The 21,257-nt window shown below is 35.0% G+C and overlaps 1 protein-coding gene across 1 annotated transcript in view; it reads left to right on the forward strand.

Moving 5' to 3' along the window:
• Nucleotides 1–21,257, forward strand: part of PGR (progesterone receptor) — a 36,345-nt gene that overhangs the window by 12,571 nt on the left and 2,517 nt on the right. The window contains exons 3-7 of the mRNA XM_008500517.2: nucleotides 2,914–3,030; nucleotides 10,075–10,377; nucleotides 11,773–11,917; nucleotides 14,808–14,938; nucleotides 20,186–20,343. Of these exons, the coding sequence (XP_008498739.2) occupies nucleotides 2,914–3,030; nucleotides 10,075–10,377; nucleotides 11,773–11,917; nucleotides 14,808–14,938; nucleotides 20,186–20,343 (854 nt within the window). The remainder of the gene's footprint in view (nucleotides 1–2,913; nucleotides 3,031–10,074; nucleotides 10,378–11,772; nucleotides 11,918–14,807; nucleotides 14,939–20,185; nucleotides 20,344–21,257) is intronic.

A 21,257-nucleotide genomic window follows, 5' to 3' on the forward strand; every position in this document is an offset into this window, starting at 1 on the left:
TAATCAAATATCTGATATTTGCCAGTTTATACACAATCTGTCCCTCAGGTGGTTGCTGCTGCTTTAATATTAATGTCAAGCAAAGTGCAGTTTCTCAGATCCCAGTTCAGCATATTGGTAGAAATGGTTTCAGTTGAGAACATTGACTCAGATGTAGCTATGGATCTGAGATGCAGGCAGGTGCCTGTAATAAAAAGATGTCTGACAGATGAGAGTATTGAAAAGTACTATATAACCAAATCTTAAGTGTTTTCCAAATAAGTTTCAGCTGAAACAATGAAGGGAATACCATTTGGGACAGAGATTAGATAGAGATGAGCAGAGTGGAAAACCCACATGAAGGTGCAATTAAAGCTCAGGATATGACTTGCTTTTTTATAGCAATTAGGGAGCTGGTTGGCAGTAATAATCAAAAAGCACCTGAGATTTTATCACGAGAGAGTCAGGGGGGGTTGGGTTGGCAGGGTTTTGGCTTTTTCTTGCTCAATTTTTAATGCCGATGTTGTGGAGACTTTATGATCTAGGTGAAGAAATAATTAAGATTAGATCATTGATCATTATTTGATTTTGAAATACAATTAATGAAATAAATAGGAGTCAAATAATAATAGCTTTTTGAACATCAAAGCAAAATCTTTCTGTGCCTAAATTCCAATAACAGGCTTCATTTTCTCCGTGGTATGAGACAGATACATGAGGTATGGGACTAGACAGAGAAGTTATTTAATCCTGTCTCATCTTAAGCTCTTGAACATATGAACATTGAAGAGTAGTTTTCATCTTTGTGTTTAAGTTATAGTTTATTTTGCAAATGTGGAAAAATTTGTTGAATTTTGCATTTATAATAAGCAATCTGTGTTGGTGAAGCAGTGCAGTTTCAGACGAAGCAGAATTAGGTTCTACTGATAATCTGTAAATTATGAAGAGAATTTTAAGAGCTGTAGCTTAATTTAAATGTATAACTGTAAATTTAAAGTTTTACAAAGCATTGCACCCTTGAATTTTAATGCTTAATCTTAATGTTTAAATACTAGTATATAAATAATACAGTCTATTTAAATGTGTACCAGTATAAATCAAGCTGTTAACTTCCAGCAGCAGCGTTGCTATCACTGCTTCTACCCAAACTCCTTTGAGCTGGCTATTGAGTACTCAGATAAGATAGTATCAAGAGCAAATTCTAAATATTGACATAATTCTAGGATGTATAAACTGTGTTCTCTGAGTGCTTGAAGAGTAATATTGCTTGATACAGCACTGGCTTTGGTAGATCACTGTTTTTCTGTGTCTTCATAGGGGGCAAAGTACAGTTTGAATACTCTGTAGCATTATGAGCTGCTTTGAGCATTTAGCATTTTTTGGTCTTGCATGGGCATGGGCTATATGAACTCAGACTTTTTAATACTTTTAAAATGCCTGGCAATGTGTGAGGCAACTATTTTTATTATATTATGCTGTTTTCTAGAAAAAAATGCAACTGCTACAATAATTAATTTGGAGCAGTCAGGTTTCTTTCACTAAAACCAAACATATGGTTCTTAAAAATATGACTAGAAGTCAACTAATTATCTGAAAAAAATATAGGACAGAAACAACTAGATTGTTTCACATAGTTTAGCACCAACTCTTCTGTTAGAATGTAATGTTTTCTTCTTCATTTCCATCAGGTGATTTGTTTTCACTTTGTCTTTCTGCTGTGGAGAAAAGTTATTGGTGAGCAAGCAGTAGATTTGTTTGCTATCAGTGACATCAGATGGCTAATGCAGAGTAATACTGATCTAGAAATTAGTGAAAAGTTTAAATCTTTGGTGTTGATGACTCTTCTATTTGTAGGTCCCCATCCACAATATTTCATGAAGGAACTATCCATAGTATTGGTACTTTCATACTTTGTCCGTACTTTTTTGACCCATTTTGTTGCTCTCAAAAATTGATTTTTTCTTGGTTGTTTTCATGCTTTATTACTAGGTGTTGGTAAGGAAGTGAAAATACAGAAATCAGTAGAAGGCAATGAGCACAAACATGCAGGATTTTAAAGTTAAATATTAGAGGGCAGAGCTGGGCTTAATGGATATGTGACAAATAGCTTTTTTTTCTTTATACTTATGTGGTTAGCTTTGTATATCTATTCAAAATTCAAATAAATCACAGAAATTATCAGTATTATCCTAAGCATGAAATTGTACTGTTTTCATTTTCTTCAGTTGAAATTTGGAAGTATAATTAAACTTTTTGTACAAAAGAATGTCAGCTAAATTCAACTTCTGCTCTGCTTAAAGCTAATTTCATGTACAATTCCATTTTAGTGCTATAATGACCAGCTCTTCTTGAGTCCTTCTGAATTAAAAAAAAAAACAAAGAGCTAACATTAACCAAAAAGTTACAGCCTTCTTCTGTTTGTCCTTTTGGCTGTGTTGGTTGCATCTTTTCATCTGATGTTCCAGCAGGTATAGTACAAAACTGCTTTTCCATCAGAGGAAATTCACTCTGCTTAAAGGGCTCATTTTTGTATTTATATTTGCAACTTCTTCATTCAGTTGTCTGCCAGAAACTCCATGTTAATTTAAGCAAAATTTGCTTAAATTATTTAAAATCAGGAGCAATAGTTTAAAAATAAATTAGAAATAAAGGAATCGGTCTGTCCGCATACTTGAAGTACTTAAGGAATATTGATAGTACAATAATTTAAGAGTTCATACTGTTGGAATTTTATAGATGGGGAGTTTCAATCTTAAACAGCTCAAATAAATTATATTTAAATAGTAACACACATCTATTTGAAAGTTAGCATAAAATGAAGGATTCCTGTAGTAGTTCAAGTATACTTTTTAAAATATTCTGTTATTTTTCAAACATGTATGTACAGAAATGCTATAAAACAAAGTATTAATCCTGCTTTTCTCTTGCCTGCAGGGCAGCACAACTATTTGTGTGCTGGAAGAAATGACTGCATAGTTGATAAAATTCGTAGGAAGAACTGTCCAGCGTGTCGGCTGAGGAAGTGCTGTCAAGCTGGCATGGTCCTGGGAGGTGAGCTGCTTTTCAGATCTCTTACAGAAAAATAGGCAGTTAGGAACAAAACCTTCAAGCTGTTGAGTTTGATCAAAGTTACTTTGGTATTGCAAAGGAAAGAACCACAGTAAAATGTTATCTTTGGAAGAACTACCTGATGTTTTAAAATTCCCTGTAATTTTTCTTTCTAAAGTCTAGAAATCCAAACCCAAAAATCTCTTCTGTAGGAATCTTTCTCCACCTTATACTCATTTTCTTGGGAACTGTGTCTATGATGTATATTTTAAAATAATTTTGGATACAAAAATTGGATTTAGGTAAAAAAAAAAAAGAAGCAAATTGAGACTGACACCAACATCAGGAAATAGTACTATCTCCTCTTTTCTGTTAATCTCTGTCTATCATTGTTTTGAGTACATCTCAACAAAATTATATCCTTTTGTTCCACTGAAGAGACTCAAGCAGTGGTTGCATCATCACTACAGACTTTGCATAGTAGATGCAATTCCCATTCTTTCTGTTAGTGCTGTAAGAGGCCTGGTTTTTTTTATGTGACACTAATCAAAAATGAGCACTATGCTTTTGGAAACCTCCAGGGAGAAAGTAGGGTAGGATCAGGTAGTCACATGGCAGGTTTTGCTGTGCTAACATGCAGGAATAATACATATTTTTTCTTGTATTTTTTTCATAATTTTTATGAGAACTTTAGCTATATAAGGTTTTGGATCAGCACAATGCATGCTGAGATACATGGCTGAGACTAGAAGAAAATGGCTGTGTAAAGATGATATAACAAATACGTTCTCAAAAGGAATTAAAAGAAAAAAAGGAAGGTAGAAACCTATTTCTTTCTTTTATAATTGATTTTAGTGCATCAAACCCTCCTCTCTCTCTGCATTTTATGTAATTTTTTTTATCACTGAAGAAAGGACTGGCATTATATACTATGCATAATTTCATTATCTTTCTTAATCTGTGTTCATTCCTAAGCTAAAACGTGCATGCAGTTAGTTTCCAGACTTGTTTTGGTTGCACAACTGTATGCTTTTAGTATCTCTAATATTGTATGGCACTGGAGTATCCTGCATGAATGGCCATCGTGCTTTTTATTTTTTATTTTTTATTTTTTGCTTTTATGAATGATTTCCCAACAAGTGAGGAGTTGCTGCTCGTTCTTTGTACTTCTTATTCCATAAACAACAGTGCTGCTGCACCTGGAAATAGAGACTAGGATGAGAGGAAGGAGAGGTGATGCTGCAGTGTGCACTGTGTTCTGTGTTGTACCCCTGGACTTCCTAGGCCTAAACTGCTACCTCTCCTTTGAGTTGTCTTCTCCAAACTGCATCCCTCTCATTGTAGCACTGGAGACAGAGTAACAAGAACCATCAATCAAACTGATTTTACTGTCTCTCCCTTCATCCCACACCCTGGTCATTCAGTGCTACTTCTCATTAAAAACAATGGAGCTGACAAGCATGTTGATGGCACTGGACTGGGGGAAGAGGATGAGAGGACAAGAACATGTGCTTTGGATCCTTCTCATAGAGAAGCTGTGTTTTAGACCTGAGATAGGCATGTGTTAGAGAAACAGTATTACTACAAAGGCAAACTTTTCACCCAGAAACTGAAGGATTGTTTGCTGAGGTAACAGAAGAGTCCCCCAGGCTTGGGAGAAAGCAAAGGAGGCAGGAGTCCAGAGTTGGGCTGTGGAAAATGTGTGGTGAGAAGTAAGACTTGGGAAAGGAGAAAGTGGCAGATAAAATCTTTTAAAGTTTGGGACAACTTGTAAGGCTGTCTTGTGAGGTTTGAGCAACTTTATCTATGAAAGGTGTCCTATCCCATGGCAGGAGGGGTTGATCAGATGATCTTTAAAGGTCCCTTCCAGCTCAAACCATTCTCTGATTCTAACTGGTCTAAATCAGTATAGGTAAAAATTAATTAATGGCTGTGAGTTTTGCACAGCCAAGAGTTTAATGACGATCTAACCTGAATTTTCATGTATGATTGCCTGGATAATACCAGAACCTAATCCATGAAGTATTTTAACATCACAAGCAACTGTTTCAACAAGTGGAAGAGTGTGATGATTCACTAGCATCATCTACTCCTGCTTCAGTGTTGTTCTACATAGCAATTCTGCATAGGAAAAATGTCCAGAACCTTGCTTTCATTGTACATTTTGCATACATTTATGGATGTTAGTTTTCCTGGTGTTTTTTAAATGTATATATTTTCCTCTGGGTGTAGGTAACTAAAACAGAAAAGGTTGGACAGTTTTGATAGCAATATGTATGAGGTGGTTTGTTCTCATTAGTGTGTCCTCATAAAAGGATTTTATGTCCTCATATTTAGAATGAAACCTCAAGGATAAAGTTCCTTCTACTTAGTTCTTTACCATCATGTGTGAAGAAAACAAAACCAGTGTTTCTCTTTGAATCACATTTTTTCTCAGCTAGTACTAAGCAATTGTGAATAGTATCTTTGAATTTAGAGATAAGTTGTTCTCCTAAGCCAGTTTGTTGTGTTGTTTAGCCCTTTTCTAAACATACCTAATCAAAGGTATCTTCCATTTTTTGGAGGATACTGTTCAAGTGTAGGTTCTCCAATTCTTGGAGGAGCGTGGGATCTCATCAGATCTCTGCCCTGATATCCCTATCTACTCCCTATCTCTTCTGGAAAGAAGAGATTTGGCAGCAAATAGAAGAAAACATTGAGTGGAAAAAAGGAAAGATCAGATGAAGTCAGGACTGGGCATCTTTCATTTTTTTTCTTAGCTACATCAGGCTGAACAAGGTATTTCAGGTGATATAAGTGATGTCCATAGATATGGGACCATTACGAAGCTGAAGAACCTATGCAGATGGGAGTGCTTAATATTGAAAGGGGAAGAAAAAACAAATGCCTGCAGTAAGAACAGGAAAACAAGAGTGAAGCTATATTGTTTATAAATGAGGATTTGAAATTCAACAGAACAAAAAGACTCAAGATAGGCTGTTCAACCATAATGCTTTTTCTACTGTTATTGTCATCTTTCTTCTGTTCTGCATTTCTTACACTTCCTTTATTGTATCACATGAGCCATATTCCCTACCCATGACTTGCTGTGTTAGTAACAAAATATGATTCATATATGGTATACTACTGAGCACTGATAATTTTCTCCAGGACTTAAATATCCATCAGAAAATTTCCAGTTTGTGGAACAAATTACATACTTAGATACATCCTTGAATATTTGTAGCCTATCAGAATTCACAATACTTTAGATATTTTTGTGTGTTTACAACCTATTATATTTTAAGACTTTTGTGCATATTCTGGTTTCTGCCACTTAGGACTTCCCATAGATGCACTTTTGTTCTTTTACTTCTGCTGCTTAGTTTCTTAATGCTTACCTTCAGTTACTAAATGCAGACCTCCAATATTACTTAATCAAGGTGAAAAAGACTAAGATTTTACAGTCTGTTAACTATGGGATTAAGAACTATAAATTTTTATTGCAGTAATTAAATTAAACTTACTGTTGCGAGTATACGTCCACTGAATGTTACTGAGTGGCAACCCTATAGGTAGAATATTATATTACATTGCCAACAGTTCAATTTTCTGACCCCAATTTAAAAGCTATTAAATGAACCAGAATTATTTTAAAATAAATTGTAATCTGTTGTAAGCATATTACAGGGTAGCATATTTCAACATATATTTCCAAATCCCTGAGTTACAGTTTTCTGTGGGAGTGTTAATTGTCTTTGAGTTTTATAATCTCATAATGGGACATGTTCTATCTCCTTTTAATTTTCTACCGTGTAGGATAGCAGGTAGCTCTGTCAGGTCCTGGAATAAACAAATACTCTGCTTTTCTATTTCCTATCACTGAATCTAAATTTACCAGAAGAACTATCACAGATTCCTTGTTCTGCTGTATTGCTAAATTATTGATTTCTTCATTGTTTCAGTCAGCTTTTAGTTCAAGTTGCAATGATTACATGGAGACATATTTGAACTAATTTTCTAAATAATATTTTCTGAGGTAGCATCAAAGGGCTTATTAAAACCAAGATGTATTACTTCTGCTTTGCTGCTTTGTTCCTGTATTTTGTATACACACTTCTAGGGTGTACACAGCTTGTTCTCATACACAAAACGTAGGAGCATAGTGACCTTAAAGTCAGAGCCACACTGTTCTGTCAGGAATAATGAATCATTGACATTTTTCACCTCATTACAGAGTATGGAGAAGGATAGTGAGATGTTAGACTTTTACTAGAAACCCAGCCATTTTAATATGAAATGTCTTCTACCAGAAACGTCTGATTGTCAGTGTGATGCTGTATACCTAATTAAAAGAACATTAAAGGAGAAAATTATGGTATATTTGATTATGAGATTAAATAGATGTAATTTTATACATTTCTTGATGTTTTCTTGGTACATGTAGCACACAAACCTGTATATATGGTATTCATAATAATTGAGGGTATGGTAACAGAGCACTAAAAAACTGTTTGAGTGGTTGGGTTGAATCCCTTAAAAAGTAATGAAAGTGCTACAAAGAAAAGGTGTGCTGTCTAAATATGCACAAACATTTAAATATTACAGTGAATAGTTTCAAGAGTGGATTAGTATTGTTTACACATTATAGGACTAAGTGGGTACATTTTCTCTATCTTAAATCAGGAAATTACCTGGATATTTTTGTAAGCAGCAGCTGAAAAACTAAACTATTGTCGCATCTGCTTAAGATCTTGCATTCACTTGACATGGTCTCCTTGTGGTAGATGGTAAAGTTTACTGTGGGTTAGAAGTCACCTCTCCACTAAATAGAGAAAAAGTGGAGTTGCTTTACTGGTGGCTGTTAAGCAACATAATTAGAAATAAATACAGAAGCAATTCTGCAAGCCAGTGTGACATTAATTCTGATACATTTAATCACTTGGAAACATGGGTACTTATTAACTATTAACATTTCCATGTGATAAGCACTCTGTTTGGTTTCTTTCTTTACTTGTTCTCTGAACTGTAAAAGTATCTGAAGCCATTATTTCAGAAAATACCTGAAATCATGATTTATGAACTATCAAATGTTCCTTCTGTTTTCCTTCGTGCCTGAACAATGGTTGGTGGGAAATTCCCAGCATGTTTAGGACTATGTATAGCTTTGTTGAGATAGAAATGGGCCCTAGCTCTCTTGTCATAATATATTGGCTATTCTTTTGAGGGTTTTTTTTTGGTTCAGCAGTAACATAAGTTGTAAATATGTGGTTCATTCTTTACCAGGAAGTCACTGATGAGAAATATTTGTATTCTTACCTCAAGTGACAAAATGAGCATAAGATTGTTGGGGCACTTGACATTAAGGTGATTAAACTCACAGTTAAGTTGGTGGTATTCTGACCTCTGACTTTGATGGATGATGAGTGTTAGTGAAGAGTCCATCACTCATATTTATACTATCAATGCATGTTTCTTGAAATATCATTTAGTATGCTCCCACACCTTTTAAATTTAAATTGAAGTTTTGCACTTCTGTGTACTACTTACTTTTTGTATATGAAATGCATAACCATGTATTTAAGATGACATTTTTTTAAAAAAGCAGATTTTGGCTTTTTAGATTGTGTTCATCTGCTGAATTTTGTGTTCATGAACAAGAGGATTGATTCTGCCTCCAGTTATGATAGTACACATCAAGAGTAATCAATTCAGGTAGTAGAATTTGTTCTGTATGAAATACTTAAAAATAGAATAAGAAATCTTTCCATGTTTGTATAATTTTTTTTGAAGCTGTACTAATGAGTAGTTTGAAAAAGGTCAGTGTAATTCTCTAAACTATACATTCTAGGTCTTAAAAAGTGGAGATACTGGATTTTCATAAAATCTGCTACCTTCTATGATAAAGGAATATTCCATGTTCCTGAAGAATATGGGATACGTGTGTTCCTAAGACATTTTTGATGTATCTGTCTGTTCTAGTGCACAGCACAACTTTCAGCTAAAACAAGGGCAGCAATAGACTGAGAAGTCTTTGTCTCCTTCCTTTAATTTGTGCAAATTTCCCTTGTCTAATCTTTTACTTGTAAGTAAAATACTGTTTTTCAAACAGGTAGTGTTTTTCATCACCTTTGAGGGTTTATTCATAGTGCACGTGATCCATGCATCCACCTCTACATGAGTTTGCCCTTTTATTGAAATGTGTAGTTTAGTAATCTGTTACTGAGGCTTACTGACTTTCCAGATTCTAAAGGTTTGATTTTCTGTGTCTATGCAGTGAACTTCTGGACTGTTTCCATGAAAGAGATTTGAAGAGTTGCTACCTAGAGCTCTGTACGTTTGCATAGCTGTACCAGATGTATTATCTGAGCTTATTTGGGGAAGGCAGTTGAACTGTTTTACTTCTTATAGTTAGTGTTTTTCAGACCACTGCAGTATGGAAATAAAATTGCATATACTAAAAAGAGAAATTATTCGCAAGGAAGTGATGAGTTTTGTATATGTTGACATGTGGTTTTACAGTATTTGTTGGCATTTCATCAATCTCCTGGATTCTGTTTTCTTTTTGTTAAGCAGGAGGAAAATATTACACTACAAATCTTCAAAGCAGAGTTTAGTCATGATCCTCTATGGACCTAGAGAAAAGTATTTTCTGTGTTTAGTATTTAATGACTAGCATTTTTGTTTCTGAATATTAGGGAGAAAAAAGAAACCGTATCCTTAATGAACACTGAATAGAAGCTGAATTGTAGAGCCAGCTGGCTCAGTTGTTGGCATATGATGGAACAGTGGGAACTGAACCAAAAAACACTTTATGAGGTTACTGTAACCTAGAATTCATGGCAATAATTTTAGTGGGTGGGTACTGTTCATCTCTCGGTGAAGGGAGGAGGATATGGAGGGAGAAACTCAAGAATTTTCCATTATTATTTCTTAGTTATATAAAGAGTCAAAAATAGAAAATCCACTCAGAAGACAGTTCTGGTTTCCTTGTATAGATTAAAAGTGTAATCCAACACTAATGGAAAAAACAAATCTTCGTAACAGATGAACAATTTTCTTTTTCAGGTCGAAAATTTAAAAAGTTTAACAAAATGAAGATTGTGAGAACATTAGATGTTGCACTCCAGCAGCCAACAACTCTTCAAGATGAAAGCCAATCTCTAACCCAAAGGCTGTCCTTTTCTCCAAATCAAGAAATACAGTTTGTTCCCCCAATGATAAGTGTTCTACGAGGCATTGAGCCAGAAGTTGTCTATGCTGGTTATGACAATACAAAACCTGAAACACCAAGTTCCTTGCTGACCAGTCTAAATCATCTTTGTGAGAGGCAGCTTCTTTGTGTAGTCAAGTGGTCTAAATTGCTACCAGGTAAAAACACTTTTTGCATGTAGCGAGTTCTAATTAAGCAAGCATGTCATAGAACTAGCAGTCAAAATAGAATATTATTGTCTACCTGTTAATTAATTTACAACAAATTCTAAAATTATTAATCTTCCACTTCATCAGATAATACATGTATCAATCAAATACATTTAACAGGAGGGCACTTTTAAAGAAATGCGTTTAAATATTTAGACTCACTCCAAAAAAACAAGAGAAGCCTAGAATAGGTGATGGTTATAGCAGCCTTTTCACCCAACACCCTACTACTATATCAGTCATTCTTTTGGTATGAAAAAAATATATATTTCTGCATATTTTTTTCTTATTAAAATGAATTTTTGAAATCAACAGAGAAAAACCGTAATAAAGAATGCCAGTTAGAACTCTTGAGCTCAGAAAAAGACTAGTAATGAGAAGTAACTGAATTTGTAAAAATTCAAGGCTGGTTTCTAGAAAAAATCATTGTTACATATGTGCATGTGCTGTATGATTTAAGGACCTGGTCCTGGGGTATGTAAAATTAATATATTGACCAGAAAACCTAGAAATAAAGTTTCATGTGAGCTCAGTTTGACATTTCAAAGTTTGATACCTGAGCTCAACCTGACACTGTTGGAGGAAAGGGTAATCCCTATTGCTGCTCTTCCCCATTGCAGCTTGTCCTTGTCAGAGCTCTTGGTGGAACTGATTCATCTCATTAGTGAGAAGAAAACAAACCTTCTTTTTTTTTACCCTCTGTAGTTTTCTGGTTTCATGAGCTGAACCAGTTCACTGAAGAGTGGCATGAATGCCAGAGCTTGCTTGAAGGAGGTAACAGGACCAGGTAATGAAGAACAGGACCACTGCGTGCAGTGGCAGGAAGGTGTTAGATTGGCTCACAACAATAAAGTTATCAAGGAGCTAAAGTTATCAAAGGCAAACACATAACTGAATAGTCTTCTCTTTAATTAAATGCAAGAAAGATATTTATATGTGGATGTTTATTGTGTTACAGCTGTGTCTCCTCTTAAGAATATTGAGATCCAAGATACCTATAGTAAATTAGAGTTGATTACAGGGGTCATGTTACCAACTGCCCTGTTTTTACCAAAGGAAACCAAAATGCATTCCTGTTTCCTGAAATAGTCACTTCTGACTGCTAATGTTGATTTAGGTTTGACCATTTCAAACTACTGGATCAGAACAAAAAGACAATGGGTTAACTGTCAATGTGAGAAAGCCAGTTATATGAATTCACAAACTTCTGGAATCTACATTGCCAAAAGGACTTGTCTTTCCAGGTGTTCTCAATTTTATAGATATAAGTTAATCTCAGAACAACTGAATCAACTGCTGTTTAATGAGAATTATAAATTATTTTAACCTTAATTTAATTTCCAGGTTTTCGGAATTTACATATTGATGATCAGATAACCCTCATCCAGTATTCCTGGATGAGTCTAATGGTTTTTGCAATGGGATGGAGATCATACAAACATGTCAGTGGTCAGATGTTGTATTTTGCACCAGATCTCATTCTAAATGAGTAAGTAGACTCTGCTGTTTGCATGGTGTAAATGATATTTTGAACTTGCTTGCCTTAATGAGAATGTAACTTCATTAAGGCCAAGATTTCATTAATTAATTGTTCTGTTTCACAACTAACAGAAGAGGAAAATCCTCTGATCATATTTACTTAAAGTCATATTTACTTTACCTCTGATCATATTTATCATATTTATCATAGTAACTTCGGCAAGGGTTTTGTGAGTATCCCAAATATTCTATAGATGTGGTCAAACAAAAAGAGTTCTAATAATATTTTAGCTATCTAAAAGGAAAAAAAAAGTATGTTAGAAGATTTATCTGAATAAGACCTCAGTTAATATTTAATAAATGAAACTAAGTTGTATTTTCTTTGGTCAGTGTTTGGGTGGCTTTTGCAAATAGTTTGTTTATAGACAAAATACCACTTTTGGCACTTTCTGAAAAAATTATTCTAAAGTACATTTATTGTTAGAAAATTGTACCAATTTATCAAGAAAGAATTTTAATATCAAGGATAAGATATGTGAGACTCCTCTTTCCTGATTAGAGGGGGGTATTGTTGGCATATGTTGATGAATTCAAATAAGCTATACTTCAGCCTTTGTCAGTTTCCAAGCTCTGCAAGTTAGTGTTATTAAAAGTGTGATTTTAAATTTACAGAAGATGAGGGACCTGAATTTAAAATCTTTAGACATGCAGCTTCTTGCCCGTGAAATTCTTTATTGAAAATATTTAGTGGAACTGGCCCCTTTAGTTCCTGACCTTTTCTCTTTCAGATGACTGTAAATCACTGGGAGGTTATAGAGTAAAGGCATAGAGTAATGAATTCTTTCCTTTCCCATGTGTATTAATTATGCTGTTCAAATTGAAATACTTCTAAGGGATGAGATTGAGAGAACTTCTAAATGTATTCCGTTTGAGCATAGCCTGTGATATATCTCATGGTTTCTTTCAGAAGAAACTGAGATAGCAGTAATGTCAGGTCTTGGGGTTTGCCTGTAAGTGGACCACTGCTGCCACCTTGTGAAGAAGACTTTCTTGAAGAATAGGTTTGAGATTTACAAACCCTGTTTATAATTCCTCTGAGACAACTTGTTGTTTGCAGCTCCAGATCAACTTCCTTGAGAAAGTGGTGGACTGACATGATACCCTTCTCTTGGTTTACATTCTCAGGCTCGTATCAGAAACATTATAAACAGTGTTAGACCTGAAGAGTAACTGGAACACTGGTAACTGGTAGTTGTAGCTGCAACTATTTTTTGGGAAATAAGTTTTCTTTGAGAGCAGTATAAAGTAAGCAACTTCCTTGTCCAAAGATTGTACTTTTGTGATGCCTTCAAGCAAAGATAAATGCTGAACACAGCCAAAAAAGGTCAACTTAACTCCACCTGTCTCCCTGCCCTGTTCATGCATCCCCATGATTTCACTTAGGCTGGATCAAGCACAATCTGGCTGCACTGTCAAACAGATGAGGGGATGATACACTTGAGAAGTACCCAAGAAGAAGTCATTAATTAGGAGGAGGAGATACCTGATCTGACTCATCACGTGGACATGATGCCAGAATAGCTGGAGTGCATGTCTTGAGGTGGAAAGAGATAGTGGAAATTCCTTCTGCAGGGCAACGTACACTTTAGTTGTTTAAAAGTGACTGTGACACCACAGTCCAAAAATTGTTATACTGCCAATCTGTCATTTAGTGAACTGAGTTGAAGTGCTCCTTGGGAGTGACTTGTTTGGTAGCATTGATTTCAGACCAATGAAGCCAGCAGTGTTAATTTGACAGTGATTTAATCAGTTAAAACTCTACAAGGAAGAACTGTTACTTACAAGTTGCAGTGTCTGAAAAACATGACTAAGAACATGATTTAAGCATACCCTAAAAGCTGCTGCACCACCCACATTCAGAAATGAATAGATTTCACACAGCTATAGAAAAAACAGTCCTTTCAGAGCTGAGAGATCTAATTTCCATGTTTAAGTCATTTAGGAGCTGGTGGGAGATACAAGATGTTGAACAAAGCTGAAATAATATTTATTAAAGAGAACAGTAACGCTTTAACAAGAAAAGAACAAAAACAACCCCAGTGCATTGAGAGAAGTCTTGTATTCACAGAAAAACTCTTCTGTTTTTGTTGTTGACAGTACTGCCTGCAGTCAGGTTGGAGCATTGATCTGAATTACATAAGGGGGACAGGCAAAATTTAATCCTGTAGCTGTTGCATCTGATTCATCTGGATCAAGATTCAGCTTTGTAGAATTAGCCTATCTTAGATTATCTCAAAGAGAAAAGAAGATTGAAGTACTACAGAGAACTATTTTTATGTAATTCCTTTGTTATTTGTCCTGTTTACTTCTGCAGAAGTTTAGATAAGGCTGTATTGTTGTCTAAGTTTCCTTAAATACTTTTTTGTACATCTTTACATTTAACATTTCTAACTGTTTCTTTAATGGCATAAAATTACTATAAAATAATATAATTGTCCTTATTAATAGAATGTTAGAGTTACTATGAAGTATTTTGATGCAGACATTTTTGCAAAACCTAAGAACAAGTTTTCTATAAACTTTCATGTTTATCTTTAATCTTATGCTTTGAAATCTTTTCAGAGAGGGTAAAAATCTATCAACATCAAAAGAAAAAAAAATTCATATTAATTACTGGGATGCTTTTAATTAATAAACCCCTTCTTTCTTGGTGGATAGTGTTCAGCTTTGATGGTCTCCAGGGTTTTTATGTCAGAAAACTGTTTATGTGTATAACCTCTTTTTTTAATTCCTGTAATTGAGCTGATAACAAAGGACTTCCTTCAAGCATTTAGTACTGGAGACATTCCTTTTCTTTGTTTTCATGTTTTAATTTTTTTTTTACCTTTTCTGGGTGTAAGACAGAGGATGAAAGAATCATCGTTCTATTCCCTGTGTCTATCCATGTGGCAACTCCCACAGGAATTTGTCAGGCTTCAGGTTAGCCAAGAAGAGTTCCTGTGTATGAAAGCACTGTTGCTTCTCAACACAAGTAGGTTCTTTTCTTTCCCTCTAACATATCACTATTAAAAGAACTTTGAATCATGCTGTTTAACTTGACAATTGCTAAGCTATCTGGCTTAACAAATGGAAACTTCTTTAGAAGGAATGTTTGTATTCCAAGAAATAGAAATATGTTTTCTAGTGTTTATGTGGAATAAATAATTTGTGATTCATTGTTGGTTATATTCTGTATAAAAGCACTAAGGAAATGTTGGATCCCTTTTGCTACACTGTGTTATGCATTTGCACATCAAGCACACAGGATATGTGCCTGGATGCTCTTCAGCTTAAATGACTCTGTGCTGATTTTAAAAACCTTACAAGCATTGGAAATGTACTAAAATATTTAATAAAGTCTCAGGACTGAGAGCTTTATCTTGGCCAAGAATATAAAATATGCTTACTCAAAATAATTAATGAGCTGAACATGGCAAACAATACTCACATTTGATCAACTTTTTATAGCTATAAATGTGTCCAGTTGAGCACAGATATAAACAAAATGGAAATGTTTTTCTTTGGTTTGTTTCTCTAGAACAAAATCCCTTGTTCTTTTCAATCGTGTATCTTTTAGGGAATCCAGCTTACAGCTGCTTTCCACTTTATAAGGGAAATGTGTTAGTTGATGCAGTAATCTTCCAAAATCTTTTAAAAATACTAAAATATACATCTATTATTATTTTATCTATTAATATCTATTTATATACATCTATATACAATATCTATTTTTATACATCTATTATTATTTTATCTATTATCTATTATATAATTATTATTGTGAATCCACAAATAGAAAATTTTAAAATGCTATGGATACATTAGAAATAAGAATAAATACCTCTAAGAAATATAATTGGAAGAATGTTGAAGTTTGGTTCTCTGCAGTTACAAAGTCGGTGGAGATGTGAAAATCCTGCATAATCTGCTTTCTGATTTTACTGAGTACCAGTAAAAGAAAGGGAAGTGAAATTCATTCCTTCTTAAGCTGTGGTTGGCTGCTATTAGCATAAACTCATACTTAAAAAAGAACAAACAACTTGGTCGCAGCACTGTATAAGGAGAAATGATGCAATTTAGCTCATATGAACTTAAAAATTACTAATTTAATTGTAAGATGCCATAGACTCTGCTGAAGCAATGAAAATAATGTGGACAAAAATTCCTCTCTGGTATAACTCCAGTTGCTTTGTTGGAATTTGGAGGTATTCCTGGTTTCAGTGTTATTCATCTTGTTGTCATAAAAAATTAACTCCTTTGTGTATATGAACCTTGGAGGAAAGTTCTAAATTTTAGTGAAATTTACATACATTTGAGATATTCCAGCTCTCTATTTCTGTCCCACAAAGTTGAAATCAAATTCAAAAAATATTGCAGTGGTCCAGTCCCTCTCACGTACGAGTGCATCAGTTTAACAGTATTCATCATTTCTACCATTCTTTGTTGACTGCATTTCCCTCAGAAACACATTTCTAAGATTATGTGTTTATATGATATTTTTTATAATCTTTTTGTCATATATATATTTCAGCATAACAAAAAATTAAATAAAGAAAGAGGAAGTTAGCATTTCTACCTGTGCTGTTGAGGTTTGCTTTATGTTCTCTCCTGCACTTGTGTTATAAAAAAAAAAAAATCAGATCTTTGGGAAAAGACACACACCTAATCTTTGTTGCTGAGACACTTGTACTGTATTAATGTAATTCACAAAACTCTTTTTCAAAAAAGAGATAAAACTTGATTTTTACAATAAAGTGATTTTGAATACTACTCTTATTTTAGTCATGCTATTAATCTTAATCATCTTCAGGTGTGAAAGTGTCCCCATTTCAAGCTTTCATATACTGACAGTAAATCAAGCCTGAACATTCAGTCTCTCAATATGCCTTGTATTTGATTTATTATTTAGATGAACTCTTACTTTTTAAATAATTTTGAAGGAACAGTGCTTTGTATTAAACATTACTGAATGTTAGTCAGGATACATTTCTAACTTCTAATGTAAATTTTAACAGTATTTTTGAATTTACAGTGTTTCTATTAAAATTGCTATGGTTTAGACATTGTATTATACGTGTGGCAGTTTTAAAGCTGTCTTGAAAGCAGTATTAGTCTTTGCAAAAGTGGACCAACATTCCTGTTTTATGCAATTGTTTCCATTTTACAGATCCTTATTTACTCTATGTAATATTCTGTCTTGTAGTGGTGAATTATTAAAGAAAAAATTATTTAAAAATTATTAAAGAAAAAAAAAAGGAGAAATAAGCATATAGCAAGTTCAGTTCTAGCTCTAACACTTTCTAGACTTTGATTTAGAGGTGTAGCACAACCTTGTTGCCTGAGATCTTGATTGGGTTCTTGCCACATCCTCATTCTTTATGTATGTTTAGGGTGGAGGAGCATTTGAGTTACTTGTGTTTAAATTGCATTTGTGCATGTAAGATATTCTAATTCTTCACTCAACAGCTTAGTGGAACCTCTTGTAATTAGATGGGAATGTAACTGTGCTTTTATAGAGTTCTGGGTAAGAGGTCATGCATTGCTGGCAGAGATCTTTTAACTTAATTCACAAGAGAAATGTAGGAACTCAACTGCTTTTTTTAGAGATGTAAGTCAAAGCAAGCATCCACCTAACCATAAATTCCATCAGAATGTCACTCTTAAAAAATATTTCCTCGGGGTCTGTAATTCTGCTGTTAGACATACCCAGAACCTTCCAGGCTTTCAAAATTATGTGGTTCTCATCCAGGCTTTGAAAATTATGCTGTTCTTTTTCTATGACATTCTCTCCACTGTGAGTATTCCTGCCTGTGTTACTCCTAAGCACATTGCATTCTCCTCAAAGCAGAACTTGTCTCTTTCATTCAGATCTTTGACACAGATGTGAAAGTCACCCTTTCAGATAACTCTTTTTGTATGTTTGAACTTGAGGGAATGTACTGAGTCAAACCAGAAAGGTCCACCTCCTCCCCATTTCATCTCCATCTGCCAAAAGAAATCTAATACGGCATCCCTAGGAGCTGGACTGTTATTAGGGTGTTACAAATGTAGTTTTTCAAGCAGTCACCTATTCTATATTTTCATTTTTGTTTGAATTCTGTTTTAATTAGCAGTCAGTCTCTGACTTCCATAGCCATCTCAGTGTTTAGACACATTTCTTTGAAGTAAACTTGCTGTTTTCTGTGTGTCTCCCTCCTTCCCTCAGACATCCACTTGTCTGAGGAGACACAGAGCAAGAGACATCCTTGGCAAACAGGATCATTTCTTCTCTTGGTCAGTCTCCTACAAAATAGGAGAGGCTTCTGCCTAAGGAGAGTATAGAAATGAACTTGTGTTTTGTCATCTCTCTCTGGGATGGAGGTGAGGGACTTCTAATTTTAATCTATTTGCCTGAAGTTTCTTCTTCCCCCTTACCTTTTTCTGAGGGACCAGATACAACTTAGGCAACTGACTTCAGAACAGGGTTTATGATTCCCTTAGTTCAGGGTAGCAACCTAATTCTCTTTCAGGGAGTGAGTTTAGGTCTAGTTGCCATATAGCCATCTACTTTTGAGGTCACTTCTCTTCCAAAAATTCCATTCTTAGGTACCTGACCCCACCATTCATTGCACAGCGTCAGCACACAAATATATTTTTGTTTTAAGTCCAGAAACTGACAAGCCACCTGGAAGTTAGGTGTTATAGTGTCTAATAAGTCAATGTTGTTATGAACCAAGGTTCAATTTTTTTTAAAGAGGTGCACATGAAATGTGTTCTGGCCTGATAGTAACCATGGTCTGGTACCAGACTGAAGATACTCCAGGTAACTAGATAACTGGCATGAGGTTTATTTACCTTTGTGTGTTAGTCCCTATGACATTCTTTTAGAGTCTGTGGAGAAAAGTAAGCATATATATAACATATCTAAACATATCTCTTTGTAAATCTACTTCTAAAATCTGATTTTGTTTTCACATTAATACTACAGCAAGTGGTGGTAGCAAGCCCAGATGGAGATACCTGTACTGTAAAATGTCTGAAGTTTGGTGAGGTGAACCCTTGCCCTCATGCTTCCTTACAGAATACAAAGTGTTAAATGTGATGTGTCAGTGTGGAATATTATTGATGAGAGAAGGAAAAGAGGAAGAAATTTAACAGCTCTTTGTAGTGGAACAAAGCAAGATCAGACCGTGGCTCGAAGAACTACCAGCCTTTTCATGACTAGCTCAGCAGTGAGCTAGTCTGTGGCTGTGAGTTTCACCTTTTATTGGCCCCCTGGTCTTGCACATGCTCAATAGGGGGCCTGCCCTAACTGGGCACAGGTGGATTTGATACCAGCTCACACCCACTTCTCGGTAATCAGAGGCATCTGATTGCTTTGTTCCACTACAGTTCTTTTTAAAACTATATGTTAGGAACAAGACCATGTTTTAAGATATAATTACTAGAGCAAAGCGAGAATTTAGATCTGATTGTCAGTTGGTAAGATTTTTTCAGGGTTCATTTCTTCCAGTTTTCATTTCTTAACTGCCTTACAATAAATTGTAAGACATGGATACTACACTCTGCCATGTCAAGGAAAGTGGAGTCTAGAGTTCATGCCTGTTCCCTTACAATGCTGTCAGTACTTATCATCAATGATCAAATATGATCTTGTCACTAACAGGTTCATTTCTCAGTGTCTTCATTTTGGTCCTTAGGGCTGACCCTTAAGAGAAGAGTGAGTTCAACCATTTGTTCCTCCTTGTGGATTTCTCTAAAAGCTGTTCATATATAAGACTCATAGTGTTCTGTTCAGTGAAAGGTCCAAACAGGAAGCTTGAGCCCTGGATGCTTTTCTGTCACACACTACATGAGAATTCTTAATTCTTAACCCCATTCATTCTTGACTCCATTTTGAAGCACTCTAGCTAGACGTTGCTCACATAAATCTGCTATGAGGAAGGCTGTTCCTTAGCAGTGTAAACATGAACCCCTTTGTAATGTCTTTCCTCAGTCATGGGAGTGGTTCTTTTGGCCATCTTCTTTTCAGCAGACAGCTGTAGCTGAAGCTTAAGGTTCTTCCCAGCAGATAGCCTGGCTGTTGCTGGTCTATCGTTTTCTGTTTCACTCTTTGTGGAGTAACTGTTGAACAGGAAGTAGTACTTGGCATATAATAATGACTTGCACTGCACAGTGTCAAATGTAAGTTGTTCCTGTGTCTGAACTTTTTCTGTTGTCTTCAGAATAAGTTGCAACACAAGTGTTACTTTCTTTTTAGTTCCTTTGGAAGGTCTAAGAAGTCAAAGCCAATTTGATGAGATGAGAACGAGTTACATCAGAGAACTGGTGAAGGCGATTGGGTTGCGCCAGAAGGGCGTTGTGGCCAACTCGCAACGTTTCTATCAGCTTACCAAACTTATGGATTCCATGCATGATGTAAGTTTACTTGTTAATGTAATATCATTCTTTTTATGTAAGAAGGAACTAAGGAAATAATTAGGAAAGAAATTGCAGAGAAAGTGGTGAGTCAACATTTCTAAACCATAAAAGAAACCCCCCACATATTTCCTTCAGTTTTTATATTTGTGTGGATAGCTAGCTATATGTTCAGAATCAATATGCATTATATATGTATTATATGACATACAAAATCTAAGTATTTGAGAAACATACCTTTGAATGCTACTGTTATTTCTGTAAAGTAGGACAATTAGAGTTTTTGGTAGGAGGTGGCATGTATTTGTGTGTGCATGTGTATGCAAGTTTATGAAAATATTTAAATAATAAAAAGAATGTGTAATTCAGGTTGCAAAGTTAGGCTTTTAAGAATTAGAGAGAGACAACTAAGACTGCTTTTGCAACCTTGATTCTATTGCTTTTATGTGTATATGCTGCTTTTTCAGTTTCTGTCTGTATTGGGAAATGAGTTATCTGTGAGAACTCTTGTGGTGCTCTTGTAGCATCCTAAGAGTCATAAGTGTCTTAAAAGATGTAGCTGAATCCACTCCACTTCTCTGAGAGTCCAATATGGATTTCATTGGCTTAATGTCTATTAAAACCGAGAAATAACATTATGTTTAAATCTTTGCCCATGTGAACAGTGTTTTGCAATGGCTTGTGTATCTCTGCAAGGGAGGCAAAAAGCAGAGGTGCAGGGCTATACATGATGGTTTTAGCAAGTGCTGGGGAAGTGACACTAAGATAAGTTTAGGAAGAGTGCTTTTGAGTCTACTGCTGGCTGTGAGGAACTTGCAGGGAGTTCAGGGAAGGATGGGATCTTTGCAGGTGTGGAGTATCTTCTTAGTTCAAGTCACTACTTCAGCTCAGGATGAAAAAAGAAAAAAGTAATC

Source organism: Calypte anna, chromosome 1 (genome assembly GCF_003957555.1).
Source record: "Calypte anna isolate BGI_N300 chromosome 1, bCalAnn1_v1.p, whole genome shotgun sequence".
NCBI classification, from domain to species: Eukaryota; Metazoa; Chordata; class Aves; order Apodiformes; family Trochilidae; genus Calypte; species Calypte anna.